This window comes from Eriocheir sinensis, unplaced genomic scaffold, assembly GCF_024679095.1.
Source record: "Eriocheir sinensis breed Jianghai 21 unplaced genomic scaffold, ASM2467909v1 Scaffold246, whole genome shotgun sequence".
NCBI lineage: Eukaryota > Metazoa > Arthropoda > Malacostraca > Decapoda > Varunidae > Eriocheir > Eriocheir sinensis.
The window spans coordinates 126,508-151,761 of NW_026111550.1; the positions used below are offsets into that span (position 1 = coordinate 126,508).

At 41.5% G+C, this 25,254-nt stretch overlaps 1 protein-coding gene across 32 annotated transcripts in view; it reads left to right on the top strand.

Annotated features, from left to right (window-relative positions):
• LOC126991140 (sushi, von Willebrand factor type A, EGF and pentraxin domain-containing protein 1-like) overlaps positions 1 to 25,254 on the top strand; it is a 189,801-nt gene that overhangs the window by 124,695 nt on the left and 39,852 nt on the right. For 12 of the 32 annotated variants that reach the window (XR_007745186.1, XR_007745191.1, XR_007745196.1 and 9 more), the window contains exons 9-10: positions 1,660 to 1,845; positions 23,107 to 23,223. Coding sequence is in view for 20 of the 32 variants with exons in the window: in XM_050849886.1 (XP_050705843.1) it covers positions 1,660 to 1,845; positions 8,466 to 8,677; positions 10,445 to 10,552; positions 11,088 to 11,167 (586 nt within the window). In the remaining 12 variants the exon portion in view is untranslated. Of the gene's footprint in view, positions 1 to 1,469; positions 1,631 to 1,659; positions 1,846 to 8,465; positions 8,678 to 10,444; positions 10,553 to 11,087; positions 11,505 to 23,106; positions 23,224 to 25,254 lie in introns of those variants that run through there. The other 20 variants (XM_050849886.1, XM_050849893.1, XM_050849892.1 and 17 more) reach the window with 9 other exon arrangements.

Genomic DNA, 25,254 nt, shown 5'->3' on the forward strand with positions numbered 1-25,254 from the left:
ACACACACACACACACACACACACACACAGTGTGTGGACTAAATTTCTAGAAGAGCATAAGTTAATTACCAGCAAACAATATGGATTTCAAAAGGGCCGATCATGTGTTACAAACTTACTCAGTTTTTACTCAAGAGTGATAGACAGAACTCAGGAAAGGGATGGATGGGTTGATTGTATTTATCTAGATTTGAAAAAGGCCTTTGACAAAGTTCCACACACAAGACTATTATGGAAACTGGAAAATAAAGGAGGATTGAAAGGAAATATGAAAAAATGGATGGCAAGCTACCTAATGGGAAGGGAGATGAGAACTGTGGTCAAGGACATAAAATCAGAATGGAGAAATGTAGAAAGCGGAGTACCACAGGGTTCAGTATTAGCACCGATAATCTTCCTGGTATATGTAAATGACATGGCTGAAGGAGTTAATAGCTACATAAACCTGTTTGCTGATGACGCTAAATTACAAAAACATATAAGAAACAAAGAAGATTGTGAAATATTGCAAGAAGACCTATACAAAATTTGGAAATGGAGTATGGATTGGGAGATGGAATTTAATGTGAAAAATGTCATGTTATGGAAATGGGTAAAAGTGAAACAAGACCAATCTGGATATACAAAATGGGAAATGGTGAAACATTAAAAAAAGTGCATGAAGAGAGAGACCTGGGAGTAGTGATGAGAGATGATAATCAACCAGAGAGTCATATAAATCGGATCTTTAGAGACACATATAACTTGGTGAGAAATATTGGAGTAGCATTTAGCTACATGGACAAGGACATGATGAGAAGGCTAATCACTACCATGATTAGACCAAAATTAGAATATGCAGAGGTAGTGTGGTCCCCCCATAAGAAGAAGCATATAAAGAAACTAGAAAGAATACAGAGGATGGCATCAAAAATGGTCCCAGAGTTGGAGGGATTAATATACGAGGAAAGATTAAAGGAAATGAACTTAACAACACTGGAACAAAGAAGAGAAAGGGGAGACCTAATCCAAATTTATAAATTATTAAACAAAATAGATGAAGTAGATAATGAAGAACTGCTACTAACAGAAGGAAACATAAGCAGAAATACAAGAGGACACAGTAAAAAATTGAGAAAGGGGAGATGCTTGAGAGACACTAAGAAGTATAGCTTCCCGCAAAGAAATGTAGAGGTTTGGAACAGTCTGAGCGAGGATACAGTATCAGCGAGGAGTGTGCAAAGCTTTAAAGATAAGTTGGATAAATGCAGACACGGAGACGGGACCACACGAGCATAATGCCCAGGCCCTGTAAAACTACAACTAGGTAAACAACTAGGTAAATACACGTATCCTCCTCTTCCTTCTCCTCCTCCTCCCCGTCATCGTCCCCTCTAAAGTTTCCTCCACCTCCTCCTCCCCCGCCCCCTGTGCCATGTTTAAATGTTTAAAAGGCCTCGTCGCGTCATTTCTAGCCACCATGTCCCCAGGTTTAAAGCCCCGGATACCCAGCGACCTTGAAAGTGTCCTAGAAAGCGAAACAAGGGAAGCCAAGCTGGAGGGGAAGACAAGAGTATGGAACGCCTTGTGATGGGACGGTTAATGTTCTCTGTTACTACAACTACTACAAGTATATAACAAGTATAGGAAGAGTCACCTGAAAGTTGCGTTACCTTCCAGCCACCAGCACCCAAGACCACGCCCGAGCCCAAGCCCCGACCGCCAGCCCGCCCCAAGGCTCCCTCCATGGCCTCCTGCAGGGCTTGAGGTGGTCAGGCTCCCCACAGTGCTGCCCCTCGCAGTGCCAGGGCAGTGCCACACCTGTAAGCTGCGGCGCCATGCCCGGTCTGGGGGCGCCGCTGGACTGTGAGTGTTGACCTCGTGTTTGACCTTATTTTGAAGCTACTAAGTGACCATCGCAGGAATTATTACACGTTTCATTAGTCTTCATTAATGACTGAGTGCCTGAAGTGTCTGTTTTGGCTCTGGGTGCCGCACATAACCTATTCCCAAAGCTTAAAAAGGAGGTCAATCAGGCTTTCACGAGTGTTTTCCAGGTTCAAGGTGCAGAGGAAGGGTCAAACTGCATCCAGGGTCACTAATATACCCATGCTAGGAAATCACATCAACACAAACCAAATTACTACAGAATCACACCCAACACACCGAATTGCACCAGAATCACACCCAACACACACTGAATTACTCCAGAATCACACCCAACACACACTGAATTACTCCAGAATCACACCCAATACACTGAATTACTCCAGAATCACACCCAACACACACTCAAACACACATGATTGCCAGTTAGCTTTGTGGACTGATTCTGGATAATGCGGTGGGCAGCTGTCAGTTGCATGAAACGCATATTTGTGTTGGCTGTTCGGGGGACCGGGGAGCCGAGTGTGCAGGGGAGGGAAGTGAATTCACTTCCCTCCCCAAATCCTCCGCAAATGTCACGTAATTCACGTGGAATACACATGGATCCTGCACGTGGATTACTCATGGATATTTGATGGAAAATGCAAAATCGAATTCACGTGAAAATGAACACGTGGAATACACGTGTACAAATTCACGTGTAATACACGGTAATATCTGGTGGAATAATCCATGTGTTTATTTATCCGTGAATTATCTGAGCTTTTGTAGTTGATTCCAACAAGTTTGAAGGCTGCATTATCGTGCTCTGGTAATCTGCATGTCATCAGTGCATCCAGTCTCTCAGTATATGTTTCTGTATCATTTACGTAAGCTATAGTCGAATAGGCTATTATAAACAGAAACATATCCTTTACGAGACCGCACATTGTTGACAGGCAGGCTGGTAGAGCACGATAATGCAGCCTTCACACTTGTTGAATGCAACCATAGTACTGTGCAATTTCAGAATACAAGGTAGGCATGTAAAAAATACAAGTAATACAGAAAGTGTGTATATATATATTCTTCAGTCTTACACTTTTTCATAAATTTAATAATCTTCATCATAGTAAAAATATCAAAACCAAAATAATTTCCATATTTTATGAAAAAAAAAAGTTAGTGCTTGCATTTTTATATATAAAGGCTTTCAAGATATCTGACTTGAATGAAGAATAACTGCAATATATAAATGGATGATCCCAGTAATACAAAAAATTAAAACTTTGTTTAGCCACAATCCATCCATAGCCTGACACCTGCTCCTATGCATTACCTCCCCATGCCATGGTCCAGAACAGCAGAAACCACCCTTGAACTGTGAGGGTGACCATCCGCCATCCCGGGCCACGACTCAATAAATGGGTTCCCATGGCACTTGTGCCTAGCATTATCCCTGGGCATGTGCCACAAGTGGGACTATAAAAGGTAGAGAAGAATGGGCAGATCCCCAGCCTAGTGTCACCCTAAACAGTAGAGGTATATAGAACAAGAGAAAGACAGAAATGGCTATGGAAGTAAAGGACACCAACCCTCACTCTGACAAAGAGTCAGCCCACCACTCGGAAAAGTAAGAGAACGTAAAAGAAAATGGACAGAAAGCAAAGGGAAATGAGAAGGGAAAATATGTCAAGCGGTAAAAAGACCTGCTATGGGCTAGTAAAAGAGATCCCCACAGGGCCAGAATCAGTCGCCTCTTACGGCACACAGCCGACATGGAGAGGGCTACATTCTAGCATCTATGTAGCCCCAGGGGGAATATATGCAAAGAATACCAGGCCTGCCACAAGTACACAATATGCTTAAAACAATACAGACCACAGTTGTCAATGAAATTAAGCATTTTGTGAATTGATACTGTGTAGCTCCATACTTTTCATTTACGTAAAAATACATGGGAACCTAAGTGGTAGGCAAAGCAAAATTATAAATTAAAATGTTATATCTATTACTAAATTACAAAATAAATCACTGTTAATAATACTAGTTTGCTTTTATAATCTGAGATCATTAATATCATCTCACATAAATATCATGAGGTAATATCCCAATCGGTTCAAATTTTACAGCAGTAAGTCTCTCTCCACATCTTAAAACCATTCTTAAGCTTGAATCCCATAACGACAAGTTGAAAGAACCAGGACCAGGTTAGCGTGGTGGCGGAACAGCTTGTCTGAGGTTCAGTTCTCGGCGGTCCTGGTTCTTTCATTCTTAAGCTTCTCTAACATCCCCCCTTATACTGTTTACACATCAATAAATTTTGTCATTCTGATAGAAAAAGAGCTTCTTTAAGAGAGAGAGAGAGGGGGGAGGAAGGGAAATGTACACATAGTTACAATATATGAGGTCATCTGTGTACAATCAGTCATGAGATAAATTTACCAGCATTTTTTTAGTAACATACAAAATGAAAATACTTTATCTAGTCATACCCACTGCCACCAGAAGTCAGACCGGTCTCTTGGTGAGAGCCAGGCAGCAAGACCCCTACACCACAGTGGTGTAGTGGTCTTGCTGTCTGGCTCTCACTCAAGAGACCCGGTGACTCCTGGTGGCAGTATGACTAGATTTTCACTGCGCTATTGCAGTTCGTCTTGGTATGAAAATACTTTACTTCACCAAGGTCATGCATGAGACAAAGATTGGTTTGTTTTAACATTCTTGCAGATCTTAACTGATTGTAAGTACCATTTTACATCAGCTAATTTTCATTTTTCAATTTTGGAGCATTACGCAATTTTGCTGCAACTATCATTTGTATTTCTGTCACATTTGAATCTGAGAACTTTTTAAGCACGCTCTCCTGAATCACATTGTATAACTTTGTTTTTCTAAAAGACAACTTGCCTCTCTGCCCAAGCATGTTATACTGACACATGAGGTTTTTGGTCATAAACCTGCACATCAAATTAGAGACCATATCTCTCTTATTATAGCCACCTATGCGGACGCACTGGTTGCACACTTCCATGAAATAACTGGGATTAACCAATTCATCCTCTAGATTCTGCACTTCTTCCAGGGAATTATTCCGTTTGATTGTAAGAGTACAAGCTGTGTCAGCTGGTTTACCACCACATGTGCTCGTATCCGAAACAGTTTTCCTGATGTCCAGCAGAAGTTGTAACACTCGCTTCTGAAATCCTATAAGAAAAAATAATACATAACTGAGGATGCTAAATAACTTCCCAATTACAAGAAAAATAAAATACACACACACACACATCAAGAGAAGAGTGGTATAACAAAGTGTGCAGAAGCCATGCAAGTTAAGGAGTGGGCATAGCATAAATGGACAAGGAACAGTAGTGGAGATTTATGGAATGAGTACAAAAGGAAGAGAGATTAATATGTCAATATAAGAAGGCAGGAAAAAAAGAAGTTTGAGAAAAATATTGTAGATAAGTGATTATGAGTTTTTAAATAAGAAACTGAAAAATAAAGATGAGATTCTGAAAGTTAAAGTGAATGGTGAAATGTTTGGTAATATTAATGAGGTAGTTCTCGAGTGTAGAGGTGTTAGACCTGTTTAATAAATGGGTGTCTTAATGACAAAGAGCTGGTTATGTATTCAAATATAAATAAGCATTGTTCATTACCCCAAAACCGTGGCAAGACGGCCAGGTAGGCAGTGATATGTGGCGTTAGGTTATGTGCACGACTATCCCTTGATGTTAGTTTAGCGTTCCTTTGACCCCCGACATGCGAGGCAAAAGGCCGCCAGCTAAAGTATTAAAAAAGAGCATGTCGGGGGAGCATTAGGAACACTAAACTAACATCAAGGGGTAGTCGGGTGCACATAACCTAACGCCACATATCACTCGCCTACCTGGGCGTCTTACCACGGTTTTGGGGTAATGAACAATGCTTATTTATATTTGAATACATGGCTTATGTGAGGTTTTGGAAGAAAATAGACCAAAATTAAGGCGCCGGAGTTATACTGGACCTTTACACAAAAAAAAAAAATAAATAAATAAAATAAAATACCTACGTTTTCCTATCTGCGGGTTCATATTATAGTTGAGGGACATTTATAGACCTCCCTCAACTATAATATGAAGCCGTAAATAGTTTATTCTGCTGGTGTAGCTAAAGTAAAAAATTACCGTTTTCGTTAGGTTAGGAGGGAGGAAAATGAAAATAATTGCAATGGAAAAAATGGCCAAATTTATGAAAAAATGCACATCAATATCTGATGAAAATAGCTGCCCGTTTGTGGTGCGGGCAGGGTTTTCATAGCCCCATTTTTTTTTATAGTGGCATCTTTTGAATTTTTGTTTCATGTGCAACTAGTTAGGTATCATGGTGACATTTAGGTAATTTTAAGCCACTCGATGATTGACACAATACAAACCAGAGACGGATCCAGAAAACTGAAGCCTGAAATTGTGTGTGTGTGTGTGTGTGTGTGTGTGTGTGTGGGAGGGGGGGAACCTGCGTGGACAAAAGTGAACGCAGGAAGCCCATGCACGGCTCCCTGATCCTTCCCTGACTGGGCCCTCCTTGCCTTGAAAAAAGTCTCCTTAATTTTTTTACCAGCTGATTGAGAATTGGGCGCTGTGAGCCCCCTCCGGAATTTTTATTTTATAAATTGTTAAGGCATTTTGAGGCATAGAGTTGGGGCACACGCCGGCTCTGATACCTACCCACCTGGGAACTTTTTTTTAAAAAAAGGGCTTAGATTTTTTACCAAATCATTGAGAATTTTTTACAAACTCAGACCACCAGTGTTTGAGTGTTCGTATTGGTACTACAAATGTTTGTACATACTTTGGGTGTATAGCACACTTTCCAGCCATTTCTTCAGTTTATAGTCCTCTGTTCTTTTAAAAAATTTCCGGGCTGGCGTGCTAGCCATTGTGGGGTTCCCTCGGGAGCCCAACCAGGTAAGAACCACTCCACTCAGGCCCCACCCCACTCCACTCCACCCCGGTAGGGTCATCTCTGGATAAGAGGTGACGAGCACACCTATCACTACCGTAGGGCAGACAGGCGTCTTTCTCGCACAGCCGCTGCAACTCACATAGCCCCTAGAGCAGATGAAGAAACACTCGATCTAGGACTAGATTCACTGCCGCCTAAAAATTCTTGTCCAACACTCTCTCCAATCACGCTCTTCCTTTCCTTGTACACTCCACTGACATCCTACACTTTGCCCACAGGTAATCCTCACACTTGAATACATCACTACATACCTGCTATTTGCTAGCACAGCCACGAAAGGCTCCAAAACAGCCTGAGACTTCCTGAAGTGTCCCTGTCTTTCCCACAGTTTTCGCGCCAACGGCCGAGGCTGGCAGGCACGTACATGGCAGACCATCCGAGCAGCGCGTTGCGCAAACTCCCTCGCCCTATTATTTTAGCTTACTATGGTGATAATTCCTTAATATATTCCAACAATGCTACCCTGAAATCTATTTCATAATACATAATATGATTACTTTGTGGTTTGCCAGCATTTACGGACAACAATAGAGAAAAATTCAAATTCAAATTACAATAATTTATTGATGTAAAGAAAATAAATACATCAGAGAGAGAGAGAGAGAGAGAGAGAGAGAGAGAGAGATGAATACTCAATTTAATCTCCGTGTTTCAGTGACTGCATGGTGCATTGCCTGGCGGCCGGGTAGACTATTTGATTTAGCGGGCAGCTCAAAATTTTGTAGCCTATATATATGTATGAAGGTTGCGAATATATGGATTATCATTAGTAGGCTACAGATGAAATATAACAACTAAAATTAATCAAGGTGGATGTATAATGTTCTGGACTGACCTTATTTTTACTATTTTATTTTAAATTTAATGTTAACAAAAGTATATAATTAACGCCCAGAATGCCATTTTTAGTAATGTATTATCACGTGAATTCAAGTACCAGATTTATGCGTGTATAAAATTACTAAAGAAATCACGTGATTTCTTTTTCCAGTTATTCACGTGAATCTGGTAACCAGTTATCCATGTGGAAAAGACGTGGAAATTTAGTGAATACTTGCGTACTCAAGATTTCACCAGAAATCCATGAATAATCCACATCGAATTCACGTGCCGTGCCCATTGGGAAGGAAGTGTAATTGTTAGTGTTGGTGTGTTGTGACAAGTGAGTGTGTATTGGTTTTCTGAATGAGTCTATTGTACCGCAGTCTGTAGAGGAAGGCTGTTCCAGTGGTGCATGGTGCATGGAAAGTATGAGTGCTTGTATGCGTCAGTGTTAGTGTGATATGTTTGGTGTTTATGGACGTGTGTGTTACTCAGTACGTTGGCTGTTTGCGCTGTGTAGGGTAGGTACCTGCGTGGGTCAGTGTGAGTGTTTGTGATCTCGTACATAAGTCTCTGTGCTTGGGAAGAGGTTTCTTTGGCCGATGACCTAACCTAACCTTTTATCTATATCTATTATCTATTCACTCATTCATGATAGGTAAGGTTAGGTTACTACTACTATCCCTATGACACCACAGTTTATATTTATACATTTATCTATATGCATTTCCTTATATAGTAATACATAAATTATATATATGTTTATTTATACATTGTTTTACCCCCAGGTTACTGCCGCTAACACATGCTGGACTACTACTACTACTACTACTACTACTACTACTACTACTACTACTATCAGTGAGCTTCTCCTACCATATCCACCCATGCCATAACACCACCACCACTGCAGCAGAGATGGATTTTGAAAGCCCTCATGTGGAGAAGGAGTTTCCGGGCCTGTACGCCTCTGAGTCCTCCAGAGGCAGCGACAGCAATTGTGAGTCTCTCTCTCTCTCTCTCTCTCGACTCCACGGGACTCGACGCCACACGCACTTCAACTACAGAAAACCCTCAGAAGTAAGCACAAGAAGTAGATCAACAGGTATCTATACAGTAGCTCTGTTCTACTGACGTGTCCAGTAAATATCATCCGTTGTTAATGGAACAAGAGGTATTTCCTTTCCACAACTTAAATAATTTTGATCTCGCTAGTCTCTTAAATGACAATGTCCTTCACAATTTTCCACTACATGTTTTAGATAAAATGACCCACAAGCCTTTTTTATATCTTAATGGTGACCGTACTTCAGATAATCTCTCCATTCAATATAATATTAGTGAACCTAACAGCAATTACTTGTTCAGTGACAATATTATTAGTTCTCCTGACTCTTAATTTGTTTGTCCTCAACATCAGTAGTGTTCCTCTTCACCTGGAAAGTTGCTTGGATCAGTGTATCAACACTAGTAACTGTGTGTATGATGTGTTAGGCTTCTGCCAAACTCGCCTTAGTGATGGATTGTGTGAAATTTATTCCATTGATGGTTATAATAATTATTTTAATAATAAGAATACGCACGGTGGTGGTGTTGCCATTTATATCAAGAAAACATTTCAAGTTGGCCAAACTCTGTGACCCGTAGAACTCATCAGTCGCGTCCACCGTTATGCAGGAGCACACACGCCCAGCAGAGTGCTCTGTCACGGGGATCAAAAAGCTGGAATAACTTGCCTCAGTCCCTTCTAAATAATGATAATCTAGTCTCATTTAAAAGAAATTTATTTTGATTGTTACATGGTAATTATACTTAATATTTTTCAGTGAAATATATACCTTAACTACCTCACATTAAGGCGTGTTAAAGAGTGCCTGCTATGCTTTCCCCCTATCCTTCTCCTTCCCCCTTTCCCTCCCTTCTCTACTGCTACTACTACTGCTACTACCACTGCCACTACTACTACTACTACACAGGAATCAAATGGTGAGTGTTGTTAACTTTATCATTATTTTCCTTGTTCATCTTCTTGCACCAATTTTCTTCCTGCAATTGTTCCTTTTGTGCAAAATTCTCGGTCTTTTTTTTTCCATTTCCAGCTCTCAGTCTTCTCTCCTTCCTGTTAATCCCGCCGCACAGCTGCCCTCGGTACAATGTCAGGTCACAGTGTGGGGCAGAGTTGTCATATGAAAAGGGACTCTGCCATCAAGCGTGACATGTTGTGGGAGCGGTTGTACAGAATAGTGAAGTCCCTGCCATATATAGGGTGGTCCTAATCATGACTGGGTTCAGATAGAGGATTGGGTTGGTTTGGAGTCAGTTGGTGGTCAGACCCTGGTGGCAAGGTGGCTCTTACTAAGGGTCGTATTATGAGACATTTTGCCGCCCAAGAACACATATTTGACAAGGCTTTCGTAGGAGTTGTGGGCATTTCCTGGGGTAGTTTTATGACCCTGGTGATAGTTTGACCCTTCTTTTGTACCATGAACCTAAAGAAACACTCATTAGAACCCGATTGATCCCCTCTTTGACCTTTAGAAATAGCTGATGTGATATGGCAAAGTGTCTTGTACTACCTGCCTAATTAGTTTTGCCAACACAAGCACCATTACCGCCACTGCACCTGTGCAGGTATACCGGACACAGCACCAGGGCTCACAGCCTGCACCCAAAACCAGTCTCCTAGTCTCCATTGTGGTTTAGGAATGACTGGCAGAGATATTTGTGGGTAAAGTTACTGCGTTTGATGTTGTACTTTGTTCCTCAGTGTTCAGCTTCGCTCGTCTGGATATGGAATGGGAAAGCGTGACACGGAATGGTTGCCAGTTGAGAGGGTCTTGGGAGGACATTTTACCTTGCCTCACTGAATGCCAAGGTATTTATCAATGAAACTGGAGGAGGAGGAGGAGCTTAAAATAAAGGAGGTGGATTCTATAAGCTTGGGTTGCAAAGTCTGTGGTTATTTCTTCATAAGGTATTTCCTATCCCAGTACGTACAAGAAACTTGGTATGGATTGAAATGTGCGTGTTACTGAGTTGCATGTGTATGTGTATTCAATGTATTGGGGTATATATTGTGTATTGGGGGTATTTATTTCAAGGTTAAAGTACTGAATGGAGGGGGATGTATGTAGGGGAAAGGTCTGTAGTGGGGGTGTCGTAACTAACAGCCTCTCCTGCAACAACTCCTACTAGTGCTTGTGTATAGATTTAATTATGTATTGGAGATATGTATTTGAAGGTTAAGATACTGGATGGAAGGGTATTTATGTTGGGGTAATGTGATAATGTCTGTAGGGATTTGTCTTAACTTAACAACCCCTTCTGCAGTAGCTACTACTACTACTGGTGCTGTCCATAACTTACAACACTTCCGTACTAGGAGTATTAACAAAACCTTTTAATTTCAGCTACCAAGGACAACCTCTGCTGCTCTGGGTATCAACTCCTGCACTCCTGGGACTGGCATAACATCTGCATGCCCTTGTAACAACTCACTGCTTCTGCTATTCATAACTCCCTTCACCTTAAAAAAAATAGTTTGACATAATTTGAGAGCAGCAGTACAGGCCAGGTATCAGAGAGGGGTTCAGGCCTATATGGGGACACCTCTGTTAGGCTTGTACCTCAATAAATAACTAGAAAAAAGTTGGAAAGTGTTAAACAATGACCATACGTTACCTAGTCATGTGTGAATCCTGACTATGGAGGGAGATTATCCTCAAACACGTACAGTTATATATATACATGTCTTTTACCCACCCAGGTGTGCAGTACGGGTGGTGAACTCTGACCTCTATGAAATAAATATACGTAACAGGAAAAAAATTAATTGGTTTAAAATATATTTCCCTCATCCATGTTCGGCAGCAGATATGTACAGGTTGAAAAAATGGGTTGATATCTGATGTTTGACCCCACAGTTGACCGTTCGTCCCTGCATCTGGGATCGCTACGTCAACATCTTCGGCCGACGTCTCGACCTTAGAGTTGAGTGTCCGTCCCTGCGTCTCTGTGTACCTGCGTTAAAATCTTCACCACCATATGACGTTGAGTCTGGCGGGCGTTGTTGTGGGATCTCGAGACGGCAATTTCCCACGGCTGTTAAGGGTATGGGTCAGGCTGTCATGGGTGGCTGTTACGTAAGCCTTGCCACGGTGTCAAGGCTCGTAAAACCACCCTTGGAAATACTAGCAACACAGCGTATATGGAAAGCCTTCAAGTGATGTAGTGACTCGTGGAAATATTTGCAACCTAACATATTTCACCCAGTGGTGGTGGTGGTAGGGATCATGTTTCTTAATGGTCCCTCTAAGCGAGAAAAATGAGAAAAAATCATCACTCACACAAACCATTTCATAATATATATCAAAGCATTTGTGATCACATTATGCATCATCCATTTTGGGGGGGTTATATCATTGCACAAATTTGGCCTGTCATTGCTACACGGGAAAGCCACAAATTTGCCCCGTCACTGCTACACGGTATAGCCACAAATCTGGCCCGTCGCTGCTACCGTTTTAAAAAGCATTACTAAGCACATCAGACGCACAGTTGTATGTCTGTTTATTGAGGGGACTGTTTGGGTCTTGTATTTTCTGTTGTATATTTCCAAGGCCAAAAAGGTCAGTAATTGGGTTCTCAATGATGTTTTTTTAGGTTGATGGTACAGAGGAAGGGTCATAAAAGCACCCTTGTCTGTAACTCCCCTGAAAGCCTTGTCAAATATGTGTTTTTTAGGTTCATGGTACAGAGGAAGGGTCATAAAAGCACCCTTGTCTGTAACTCCCCTGAAACCCTTGTCAAATATGTTTTTTTTGTTTTTTTTTTTGTTTGTTTTTTTGTTTTTTACGTCATGGACTATTGCTCCGGTAAGCTTCTTCCCAGTGTATCCTGATGGTCGGCCCAAGGCTTCTTCCCGGTGGGGCCTGATGGTCGGCCCAGCCCATTCTGGTGCAGGCAAGTGTTTATAGTGGTGCCATCTTGCATTGGCTCATGCTGCCCTCCCGGAGCTCATCTTTAATCCTAGAATCTAGAGTCCGTGTTGATAGGTGGTCTTCTGGACAGCATGTGGGTAGTTTTAACCCGGTAGCAGCGGGGTTCATGTTTCTTAATGGTCCCTCTAAGCGAGAAAAATGGGAAAAAATCATCACTCACGCAAACCATTTCATAATAATATATATCAGCATTTGTGGCAAGTTTATGTATCATCTATTTTGGGGGGTTCAAATCATGGCACAAATTTGGCCCATCGCTGCTACACGGTAAAGCCACAAATTTGGCCCATCCCTGCTACCGGGTTAAGCCACTCGGCGGCCTTTGGTGAGTGAAATTTACCCCTCATAGCCAGTGGATAGATGCAACCACATAGATTTCTGATCCCAGTATGTATATTTTGGGGGGGCGGAATATTTTAAAGTGAGTGAGATTTTCACAGCCAGTGGATAGATGCCTCATTATAACCTTTCTCCTCTTCTGTTCAAAGCTAAAAACCTAATCTTTTTCCCTCTTCCTATAGCTCAAGCCCATCCATAGGGGGGGGGATTGAGGTCTAGCACTGTCTTGGATAAAAATGTGAGAGGATTATCCCAGCTTAGCTCAGGCCCTTGGAAACCACTTATAGGGAAATACATGTAAGGTTGTGTCTACAGGTCAGCTAGTATTCCTCCTGTCTCATAATGCTTATAGTTTTTGCCTTCAACACTGATTTGATAACAAGGTGCCAATGCTCAGGTGAGGGAAAGTGCATGTGTGTGGGTGGGTCGGACAGAGAGCTTTACTATATGAAAAGGCTTCGTACACTCAGAATTTGCCATGTTTAACCCTTGAAAGCTTAGTTCTGGCTAGATACCAAAGCTCTAAAGCATCACATTGAGCAAGGGTTGATGTAGGAGAATCAATTACCTCTCCATACAGTATTTAAAGAGACTGACTATTTGAAAAGGTCCTGTACACTCAGAATTTGCCATGTTTAACCCTTGAAAGCTTAGTTCTGGCTAGATACCAAAGCTTTAAAGCATCACATTGAGCAAGGGTTTGTGTAGGAGAATTAATTACTTCCCCATACAGTATTTAAAGAGACTGACTATTTGGAAAGGCTTCGTACACTCAGAATTTGCCATGTTTAACCCTTGAAAGCTTAGTTCTGGCTAGATATCAAATTCTAAAGCATCACATTGAGCAAGGGTTGATGTAGGAGAATCAATTATCTCTCCATACAGTATTTAAAGAGGGAATTTGACCTTTTGAAAAGGCCTCGTACACTCAGAATTTGCCATTTTTAATACTTGAAAGCTTAGCACTAGTAAATTTACAAGCTCTTAGGCATCACATTGAGCGAGGGAAATATCTCGAGGGGCAAAGAAGTTCATAGGAGAATTAATTGCCTCCTCAAACAACATATAAGAAGGGATTTGACTATTTAAAAAGGCCTCAAACATAGAATTTGCCATGTCTCTACAGTTGAAGGTCCATCACTGCTTTTAGTCAAAGTTCTCAAGCTTAAAAAATAACACGCTTGATGTAAAGGAATGAATGATCTCCCCCAAACTATTTAAAGAGAGATTTTGAGTGCTTGAAAAGGCCTCAGACTCATAGAATTTGCCACGTCCTTACAGTTGAAGGTCCATCGCTGCTTTTAGTCAAAGTTCTTGAGCTTAAAAATAACAGAGGATTGATGTAGAAGAATGATTTACCTGCCCAAACAGTATGTACCCAGCCCCCTCAAGTACCCAGTGCATTCCCACCCCCAGTCTCGGCTCCAAATTACCTTTATTCTGGGGGTCAAAGACATTAAATATAAGTGTTTTCCCTTCCCGTGTCAGCCCTAAGACCTTCAGGCCCCCAGTAATTGGTCACCTAACCTAACCTAGCAAGTGTGTTAGCATAATACTGGCGGTAACATTTTAATTAACCTTTCCAGTGAGCAAAAATAATTAATATGGAACTATGAATCAAATATCCCCAGCAATTAAGTCTCCACTTTGTTATGTAACATTAGTAAGGGTTCCAGTATATGTTAGATAATTACTAGCGTTGTCAAGAACAGTTTTAATAGCCTTGTCAAGGGTTGGCCGAGAAAACAATATTATAACAAGCACTGAACTAATTCTTGAGTAATTGGACTGAGAAAGCCTTGATGGTACTCTATTTTTGCTATATTATAAAAAGTCTATAAGCGATGCCTTGGAAAGCTACCATAAGCAAGGGTTGGTCTAGATTATTGATGTCCAAGCTATTAATTATATGTATTTTCTCTTACCTGAAGCCCCCTAGCTCAAGCCCCCAGACCCTCGATCAGCCTCTTCCAGACCCCCCCCCCAGTAGCTACCTTATTTTCTGGGGGATCAAAACCATTAATTATGTGTTAGTTTTGATAATTACCTGACATTAAGTGTCTTACCATGGGGTGTGGTCAGTGTCGACATCTGTGAAGCCTTAATTATCATGAGCATAGTTTTATATCAAGCACCAACTCTTGGGTAAGACTTTGAGAAGGTCTTAATGTACTCAATCTTTGGCATATAAAAACAAGTCTAGCAATGCCTTAGGAAGATACCATGAGCAAGGGGTGAGTTAGGAAACTGATGTACCTATCCGTCAATACTGCATAAACAATGGATCGAGGTCTTGTTCAGTATATATATCAGGCACAATTGTCCATCTTTTGAGTTAGTTTATCAGACATATCATAATCTTCTACCATGAGCAAGGGATGAGTTAGCAGCTTGATATATATTCCTTAATACTACATAGACAATGGATCGAGGTCTTGTTCAGTATATATATCAGGCACAATTGTCCATCTTTTGAGTTAGTTTATCAAAGACATATCACAATCTTCTACCATGAGCAAGGGATGAGTTAGCAGCTTGATATATATTCCTTAATACTATATAGACAATGGATCGAGGGCTTGTTCAGTATATATATATCAGGCACAATTGTCCATCTTTTGAGTTAGTTTATCAAAGACATATTACTGAACCTTCCACCATGAGCAAGGGAAGAGTTAGCAGCTTGATATATATTCCTTAATACTGCAAAAATAATGGAAAGAGGGCTTGTTCAATATATATTATCACTCATATAGGTTACAATTGTCCATCTTTTGAGTTAGTTTATCAAAGACATTACTGTATCTTGTACCATGAGCAAGGTCCTTAGGGTGACTTATAGGAGATAGTTGTACATTCCTATGTATTTCATAGAGGAAAGGAAGAGATCTAGAATGATATATATATTCTAAGGGTTCTTCATCTCTTAGAGTTAATTAGTTCAGCAGTGAAAATCAGTTTTATGCTGAGTGCTGAGTAGCCTTCATGTCGATCGGCCAACACGTACCTCAAGTCAGCATGCATTTGTGTTATAAGGTCAATAAACTCATGGCCCAGAATCAGTCAGCATTTATGAAGTCGGCATTTAAAGTCAGCATCTCTCTCTCTCTCTCTCTCTCTCTCTCTCTCTCTCTCTCTCTCTCTCTCTCTCTCTCTCTCTCTTCCCAGCACGGCTTAATTCGATATCAGCCCTTAATTGGTGTTGCCGTTAAGTACAGCATCAAGTATCATGCATGCAGGGGACGAGAAAGGTGAAAAAAAAGTAAAATGACGAGGCGGAAGAATTATATATGGCGAGCGATCGAGTCCATTGGCGGGGGTGTTGCCATTCTGAGAGAAAAAAACTTGTTATTTTCTCGTAAGTCTATATATTAGAGAATTTCATCCATCCCTGTGTCTCGCTATGCTAGGTCACAGGTCAAGTCATGCAATAAACATGTTCTGTACGGGTGTGGTGACTCCGGAAACAATATATCAGTAGCGTGCCGAGGTGACCGATCAGCTGATTAAAACAGCTGATTGGGTACGCGGAGGTTTAAACATTACGTCATAGCTTTCGGATAGGTTTTAATTTACAGATTTACATAGAAAATCAGACCCCAGGGTCCAGACTAAGTGGCCTGTCCTTAAACTAAGTGATTCTACATTAATCCGATGGCTCCATAACGTTGCATTTCAACTCTAGTTAATATATTGAGTTGAAGGAAGTGACGGCCGAGCTTGTTTTTAAAGGAGATCAATCGTGTGACCACTGAAGGAAGGCAGGGAGCTTATTCCATTCTCGCACTACAACGTTAATTGGTGGAGAAAAATTTGGTTCAGTCTGAATTTACTTGTCTACATTTGAGTTTTACGCCAAATTCCTCGTACGCAAAGTGTCATCGATCATAAACAATGTTGATCTGTCTACATTCGTGAAACATATGGAGCCAAGCTACGAGAGAGAGAGAGAGAGAGAGAGAGAGAGAGAGAGAGAGAGAGAGAGAGAGAGAGAGAGAGAGAGAGAAGGACGCGTTATATTAGGCTGTGATTTGCTTCTACAAGTCATGTTTAAGGTTAACAAAAGATCAAAAATAAATATTCCGTCTATTTTAATGCTTAGGAAAGGTTGGAACAATTAGTTTGAGGTACAACAATGAATGAGTTTTCCTGTTCCAACGTTCACCTTCCCTTATTAAACATTTCAAAGCCATTATTTACACGGTTTTAGGTTTAATAAAATAGAAAAAGCGATATAATGACCCGTTTATACAGGAAGAAACGTACGTTGTAACCTATTAATGGCTTTAAGATGTAATTAATACGTGATTCATTCCCCTTCCTCCCTCCCTCTATCTCTCTCTCCATGCTTCACTTAAGGGAGACTACTAAGTGTATTAAGAACTCCCTGAAGCCATTATTCCCACATATAAACTCATTATTTCATATTGTAGGCCCGTGCTGAAGGGTGATAGAATGGTACACTTTCTGCAGTTTCGTTCGCAAAGTGTCAAGACCCAGACGCAAAGTACAGCAAGAGCAAGAGCAGCAGTGGTGTCGTTTTTCCGTGCGAAATAACTCGTTGAAAGATACTTCATCACACACCAGAAAGACTGATTGATTTGCCTTATTTTGATGTTATTTGTCCACCCGTGATCTTTATAAGGGTTAATCTTGCCTGTAAGGTAATAATACACCAGACACACGGACCATAGATGCAAGGAATGAGGGAAAATAACGTCTGCTATAATTCTGTCAATAATCAAGCCTATTCCTTTGTTATTTAGCCTTCCAGTGATTAATAATGTTCCTCTGATGTTTGTGCCGTGTATTGGAGACGAAATAAGGTCATAGAACGATAGAAATGACACTGAAATATGGAAAAAATGGGAAGGTAAACATGTGAGAGCTATTTCGTGGAAGTTGGCGAAGTTATTCCCTTATGATCACGTGACTGGTCTTCCTCCCTGTGGATTTGCTCCGTCTGACGCCATTACGAGTCATGTCTGTTTTATGTGATTCCGTGGGATATAGCCGCCGCTGTAAAGACGCCATGGAGATCAAAGAGGTGAGGAATGCCTTGTGCTTGTTCTGACATGGGTGATAACGGCGAGAAGTGTGATGAACGTGATCAAAAGGGGATTTAAATATGGGCTGACCGCGGGGCCTCGGGTTAAAATGGCGGCGCGGGTTGGTGAGGGAAATATTTGTATATATATATTTTTTTCTCGTAAACTACTGGGTATACCGAGACGGGGCTTGAGGTCATGACATATAAGGTCACTATACTTCTTGAGGTCAAGCGGTGATGTGGGGAAAAGGCGGAAAATGTGTGATATATGGAAGATAAGAGGCGGCCATCAGCTTAACGTGTGAACTTTTATCATCGATACTCAGTAAGCCCTTTGACCTCTACAGAGTGAAGAATTAAGGGGGATTGACCTGATATATGAGGTCAGATGAGGCGTGAATGTCGTAAACAATGAATTAGGTTTAGGGGTGAGCTCACAAAGGCGACCGTGTGACCTTATTTAAATGGCCGCCGTGGTCGTTCAGAAGTTCATCGTTTTTTACTGATTTCCGGTAAAGTAGAGTACGTGGCGGCACGGGGCTTGAGGGGCAGGGCGACACGTGCATTGCATTCCTGTGTGTGAAGTTGGAGAGCGGGATATAAGCCGGTAAGGTCAGAAAGGTCAAGTATATAACTGGCTTGGGGTGTCCGGCTCCATATATGACTTTAATTATTAATGACCTCTAAGACCTTCGGGCACTATGATAGGGAGAACTGAGATGAATGACCTAATGTATGGGGTCAAATGAGGTGTGAGTGTCTTAAATATTGAATTATGGGCGTTTAGCGGTGAGGTCATAAGGGCGTAACCGGGGGATGGAGCGAACCATATGTGACGTATTATCTCAGTTATCAATAACACCTAAGAACTTTGAACGCTATGATAGGGAGAACTAAGCTGAATGACCTAATGTATGGGGTCAAATGAGGTGTGAGTGTCTTAGATATTGATTTATGGGCGTTTAGCGGTGAGGTCATAAGGGCGTAACCGGCTGCGGATGGGAGCGAACCATACGTGACCTTATATCCGTGAGTTTTGACCAGTGTAAGATGCCTGGGTACTCCTATATTAAGGGTTAGGGTGTATTTGTGTTGTATTATTGCAGATATGAGGTGTGGGTTGTGTTACTCAGGAAATATTGAAGGTTAACGTGAGCTAGAAGTGTTTTAAGGGTGACTCGTCTAGCGGGCGGGGTGAATTTTACGAATTTTTCAGATTTATTTATTTCAGTGTTATTTCTCTTGATTTTTTTGCATTTGCATCGTCATGGTTGTGATTTCATGTGTGTTTGAGGTGGTATTGATGGTGATTGTGGTGATTTTAGGTGATACATGTGGTGGTGATGACCCGGGGTGGTGAACCTATTAACTCTAAGGGGGAATATGTAGGTTAGCATTGTTGCCTTGACCACATGTGCTTACCCTAGACCATCGGGTGTCATTCTAGAGTTATACATGCTCCTGGTACTGCGAAGGCTGGCATGAACCTATATTTTGCCTGTCAATATTTACTTTGCTCTCACAGGAGGTTAAGGTTAAAATCTAAGTTTAATCCAAGATTAGGATAACTTAGCGATGACCAGTATCTTATCCTAGACCTGGGGGCTTCGTGGTGCAGTGGTTAGCAGTTAGCACACCCGGCTCACAACCGAGAGAGCCTGGGTTTGATTCCCGGGCAGAGTAGGAAAATTTGGGAGGCTTTTCCAATACCCTATGCCCCTGTCCACCCAGCAGTGTACCAGGTGTTAATTGGGGGTTGTGTCCCGTCTCCTGGGATCTGTTCCCTTCTATAATTCCTTCCCCTCCTGTCTCTCTCCGGCATATGACCACAGATGTTGCGCCGACTTTTTTATCCTAGACCATCGGGTGTTATTCTAGAGGTCTGCTCATGGTACCGTAAGAGCCGGAATTGACCTATTTTGTCTGTCAATTTTTATCTTGCTCTCACAGGAGGTTACGTTAAAATCTAAGTTTAATCCAAGGTTAGGATAACTTAGTGCCCGATATTTTTCAGCCCTTGAATATATAAATAAGTGTGAAGTGATGAGACTTGGGTGTTTTTTCTGGAAGAACACCCACTTGTTTAGGATATATAGGCAGGATAGGCCTCTCACCACACTGCCGTTGATGTCACTGGCGGGGGAGGTGGCTATGGTCATCTCCATACTCACCGCCTCTTAAAATATTGTCTTGGGGTGCAACGCAGTATATATTTGTTTTATTTCATTGTGGTAGTAGAGCGCACGGCAGGTACGGTTAACCCGGTAGCTGTGGGGATCTTGTTTCTTAACTCGGTAGCAGCGACACATCAAATTTGTGGCTTTACCGTGTAGCAGTGATGGGCCAAACCTGTGTCTTTACCGTGTAGCAGTGACGGGCCAAACCTGTGTCTTTACCGTGTAGCAGTGACGGGCCAAATTTGTGGCTTTACCATGTAGCAGCGATGGGCCAAACCTGTGTCTTTACCATATAGCAGCGACGGGCCAAATTTGTGGCTTAACCGTGTTGCAGCGATGGGCCAAATTTGTGGCTTTACCGTGTAGCAGCGACGGGCCAAATTTGTGGCTTAACCATATAGCAGCGACGGGCCAAATTTGTGGCTTAACCATATAGCAGCGACGGGCCAAATTTGTGGCTTAACCATATAGCAGCGACGGGCCAAATTTGTGGCTTTACCGTGTAGCAGTGACGGGCCAAATTTGTGCCATGATATAAACCCCCCAAAATAGATGATACATAATCTGATCACAAATGCTTTATATATAATATATTTAGCAACCAAAGGGTTAATTTACAGTCCTTGATAGAGAGAGACTATAGAATATCTTATCCAGTGCTGTCTTTCCCAATACAAGACTTTGACAGTGGACACATATTTGCAGGGGGGCTTTGTGGTGCTTTGGTTAGCACACTCGGCTCACAACCGAGAGAGCCCGGGTTCGATTCCCAGGCGGAGTGGAAAAATTTGGGTGGCTTTTCCGATACCCTACATAGCCCCTGTCCACCCAGCAGTGTACCAGGTATTAATCGGGGGCTGTGTCCCGTCTCCTGGGGCCTGTTCCCTTCTCCTATAATTCCTTCCCCCTCCTGTCTCTCTCCGGCATATGACCACAGATGTTGTGCTGCCCACAAAACCAAACTTTCCAAACTTAATAATTTGTGGGTTGTGTCATAACCTTGAAATAGTCATAGGTGGAGGGCATCATAGCTGAGGATCCCCTGTACAGTGCCTTGAATATGTAGCTTTCTGGATAATAGCAAAATTTGTCACTAAAAAAATAATCGCCTAAGCAGGGTTGGCAATGATTAAATCAAATTGATTTAATCAGATGATTAAATCTTTGATTTCTTTACTTAAAAATCATGATTGTTATTACCAAACAAAATCATGATTTTTTTAATTTTTATTTTTATTTTTTTTAGTAAAAGTATTCCATGAGTTAAATGGTGTGCTCCAAAGATGGTAAAGGAAAACAACGTATTCATTTGCAATGATTCATTTATTCTCTTCAAGGTATATACCACAAAACAAGAAGAATCCTACATTATTATAAATTTATAAGTAGGCTTTGACAATTGATATGAATTAATCCTTGAACTCACTATTTAAAGTTTTGAACTCTCGATATAAAGTTATTGTACTTGCTAAAGTCCTGCTCTTGCCTTTCCTCCAACACTGAGGGAATTTTAAAAAGATAGGTTAGTAAGCTTTGGTCTGCCAGCTGATCAGCTGCAGGAAAACCCTTTTTCAGGTTAACCCTTTGAATCTCACTTTGTATGTCTCTGGTAAAGCAAAGAAAGCAACAGGACTTAACAAGCATACACGTAGATGCCACTGAGCTGGTAATCTCACAAAAGCAAACTGCCGAGGCACTGACTGTGACTGACCAACTGGTGGAAAATACATGTACTGAGTTTAGTGAGTTCTCTTGTGCTAATGTTGCCAACTGTTTCAGATATCAATATTCAACAGAAAGGACATATTTTATGAAATTAATGGAATATTGAGTTCCATATAGTTTTTTTGGGGGGGTGGCTTCGTGGTGCAGTGGTTGGCACTGCCTCAAAGTATAGGCCTGACTGTATGGCTGCGCGCACAACGAACGCTGGTTTTCTCGTGCGAGACACCAGCGCCAACAGGCGTCAACCGGCGCCAAGAATATCACCATGTAACTGAATGTAAGTGAGCACAGCGGAAACTTGTTTGAGCTTGTCGGCGCAGGCAGCCAGCGTCAACCAGCTAAAAGATTCCCCGAGACCATTCTTGCCTGCACCCTCGCACGAGTGACGTCGCTGTTTTGATTATGGAAGTTGAATTACTTATTAGTAAAGTGTTTGAGAGAGCGCCCTTGTGGGATAAAAGGGATAAACAACACGCAAATAGGAATGTGACTGACAAGCTGTGGAAGGAAGTCAGCAAAGAGCTAGATAGTGAAGGTAAGAACATAAAATACTTGTTATTTATGCAGTGTAGGTAATTAATATATCATATTTAACGTTCATAACATGATGTAACCATTCAATGAAAAGATGGTGGTATTCTCCATACTCTCTTCTTTTTCTATTTATAGGGTGTACTCCCTCTTTTCTAAAATTCAGTCTTGCGTGCGTATTCTCGAGCGCAATTAGCTCGTCATCAGATGATGAGTTTGACATGATTGCTCTGCACCTGTTTCTTAACGACTGAAGCAAAACTTTCCATCTCCGCGCTGGTCATAGCAGATTACCAGCGCCCGTTGTGCTCACCTACTCGCGCCTGAAACAAGCGCGAGTCACAGCAGATCGGCGCTGGTGTCTCGCACGAGAAAACCAGCGTTCGTTGTGCGCGCAGCCTATGTATAGAGTTATGAGGGGGGAGAGAGAGAGAGAGAGAGAGGGAGGGTAGAGGAAGAAAAGTATGTAAAAAAACAAATATGAGAGAGAGAGTATCAATTAATTATCTTAATTATACAGCCCTTGATAGAGAGAGAGATTTCATAATATATTATCCCATGCTGTCTTTCCCGGTACAAGACTTTGAGAGTGGACACATATTTGCAGGTTGGTGTAGCAGTGCTGGGAGGTGCCATAACACAGGGCACTCCTCACCTCAACAACAGTCTCTTCACCGACAAGTAATTCTTCACCAACAAGCTTTTCAGCAGCTTGGAGAAATAGGTAAGCTTTCTCTACTCACTTCCTGCCCTGCCTTCATTACCCCCATAGAAGCCCCCAAAGGGTGAACCCGTTATATTGAGCTTTTATATGTTCAGCATCTCACATAGTATACAATTGTGTTGTAAAATGTTCAGTACATCCCCTTGCTTAGAGGGAAAGGCCTTTTAACCCAGTGGTTGTAGCAGTGGGGATCATGTTTCTTAATGGTCCCCCAAGCGAGAAAAATGAGAAAAAATCACCCCTCACACAAACCATTTCATAATACATATCAAAGCATTTGTGATCAGTTTACACATCATCTATTTTGGGGGGTTTAAATCATGGCACAAATTTGGCCCGTTGCTGCTACACGGTAAAGCCACAAATTTGGCCCGTTGCTGCTAGGTAATGCCACAAATTTGGCCTGTCGCTGCTACACGGTAAAGCCACAAATTTGTCCCATTGCTGCTACACGGTAAAGCCACAAATTTGTTCCATTGCTGCTACACGGTAAAGCCACAAATTTGGCCCGTCGCTGCTACCGGGTAAGAAACATGATCCCCGCAGCTACCGTGTTAAGCATAGGATGCATGATATATGTTTGCCAAAGTGCTTACTACACACTGGATACATATTATGCATGCAAGATTGGTTTTGCTTTATAATATAGTTAGATTAATTTGATTTATTTATTCAGCCCTTGACAGAGAGGGAAAGTAATATTTCTTATTGTACAGGGACTTACCACAGACATGTCGCCAACCTGATTTTGTATAAGTTTAAACCCAGGAATAAGTCACCTCAATCCTGGCATCAAAGTTCCTTAAGCCCTAACTCACTCACCGGTGCTAATGCTGGAGTCAAGTCATCATTATACAGTAAATATTGGTGTGAAAAGACTCTAATATTGGCCACATCATGTGGAAATACATATTAAAAGGAAGCCTAGCCAGCAGGGAGGTAGGAGGATGATCACTAAATTTTTTTGTCTCAAAATCTAACAGTCTATATTTTCACCTGCAAGGGTAGATATATATTTTTCTGCTTACTTTTGCCTTATTTTACAGCCTTTGACAGAGAGGAAAGTAAAACAAAAAATGATCACAAATGCTTTTATATATAATATGAAATGGTTTGACAGAGGTGTGATTTTTTTTAATTTTTCTTGCTTGGAGGGACCATTAAGAAACATGATCCCTGCCACCACCGGGTTAAGTTAAAGTTTTCTAAAGAAAGAATTGCTACATTACATTTGTAAGTCACTGACACAACAAAAACACGTCCTCACACTCACCACCATCACTTTGTTGATGCGTCATGGACAGCGATATTAGGTAGGGTTAGATACACGGTAGCCAATGTTCAGAGGAGCTGCTTCGTGCAGACTCCTATGTTCTTATGTCACTGGACGAGGTGGAAGGATTCTTGTGTGCCATATTAGGTGTCAAAATGCAGTGTGTGTATTCCAGAGAAACGTTCCACTCACAGTGCTGGCTAGCTTCAGACTGAGGAGAAAGACAGCGTCTCCGCCATAGCAGGGCACGATAACAGAAAACCTTATTCCCGATAACCGATAACTGATAATGAAAACCTTAACAACACCCTCGCAGTATCCGAGATCGCCACGCCAAATTTCAAATGTCGCTATTGAATATAACAAGCTTTCAGCCATAAACTCAGCATAATCATCATTTTTATATATGAAAACATGCAGAATTAAATGGTGCACATAAAGAAACTCACTACAGGCCAAAACAACACCTCACCGTATCCGAGATCGCCACGCACGCTAAATTTCAAATGTCGCTATTGAATATAACAAGCTTTCAGCCATTAACTCAACATAATCATCATGTATTATATATGAAAACATGCAGAATTACATGGTGCACATAAAGAAACTCACTACGGCCGGGCCAAACAACACCTCTGCTGTGTCCGAGATCGCCAAATTTCAAATGTCGCTATTGAATATAACAAGCTTTCAGCCATAAACTCAACATAATCATCATGTATTATATATGAAAACATGCAGAATTACATGGTGCACAT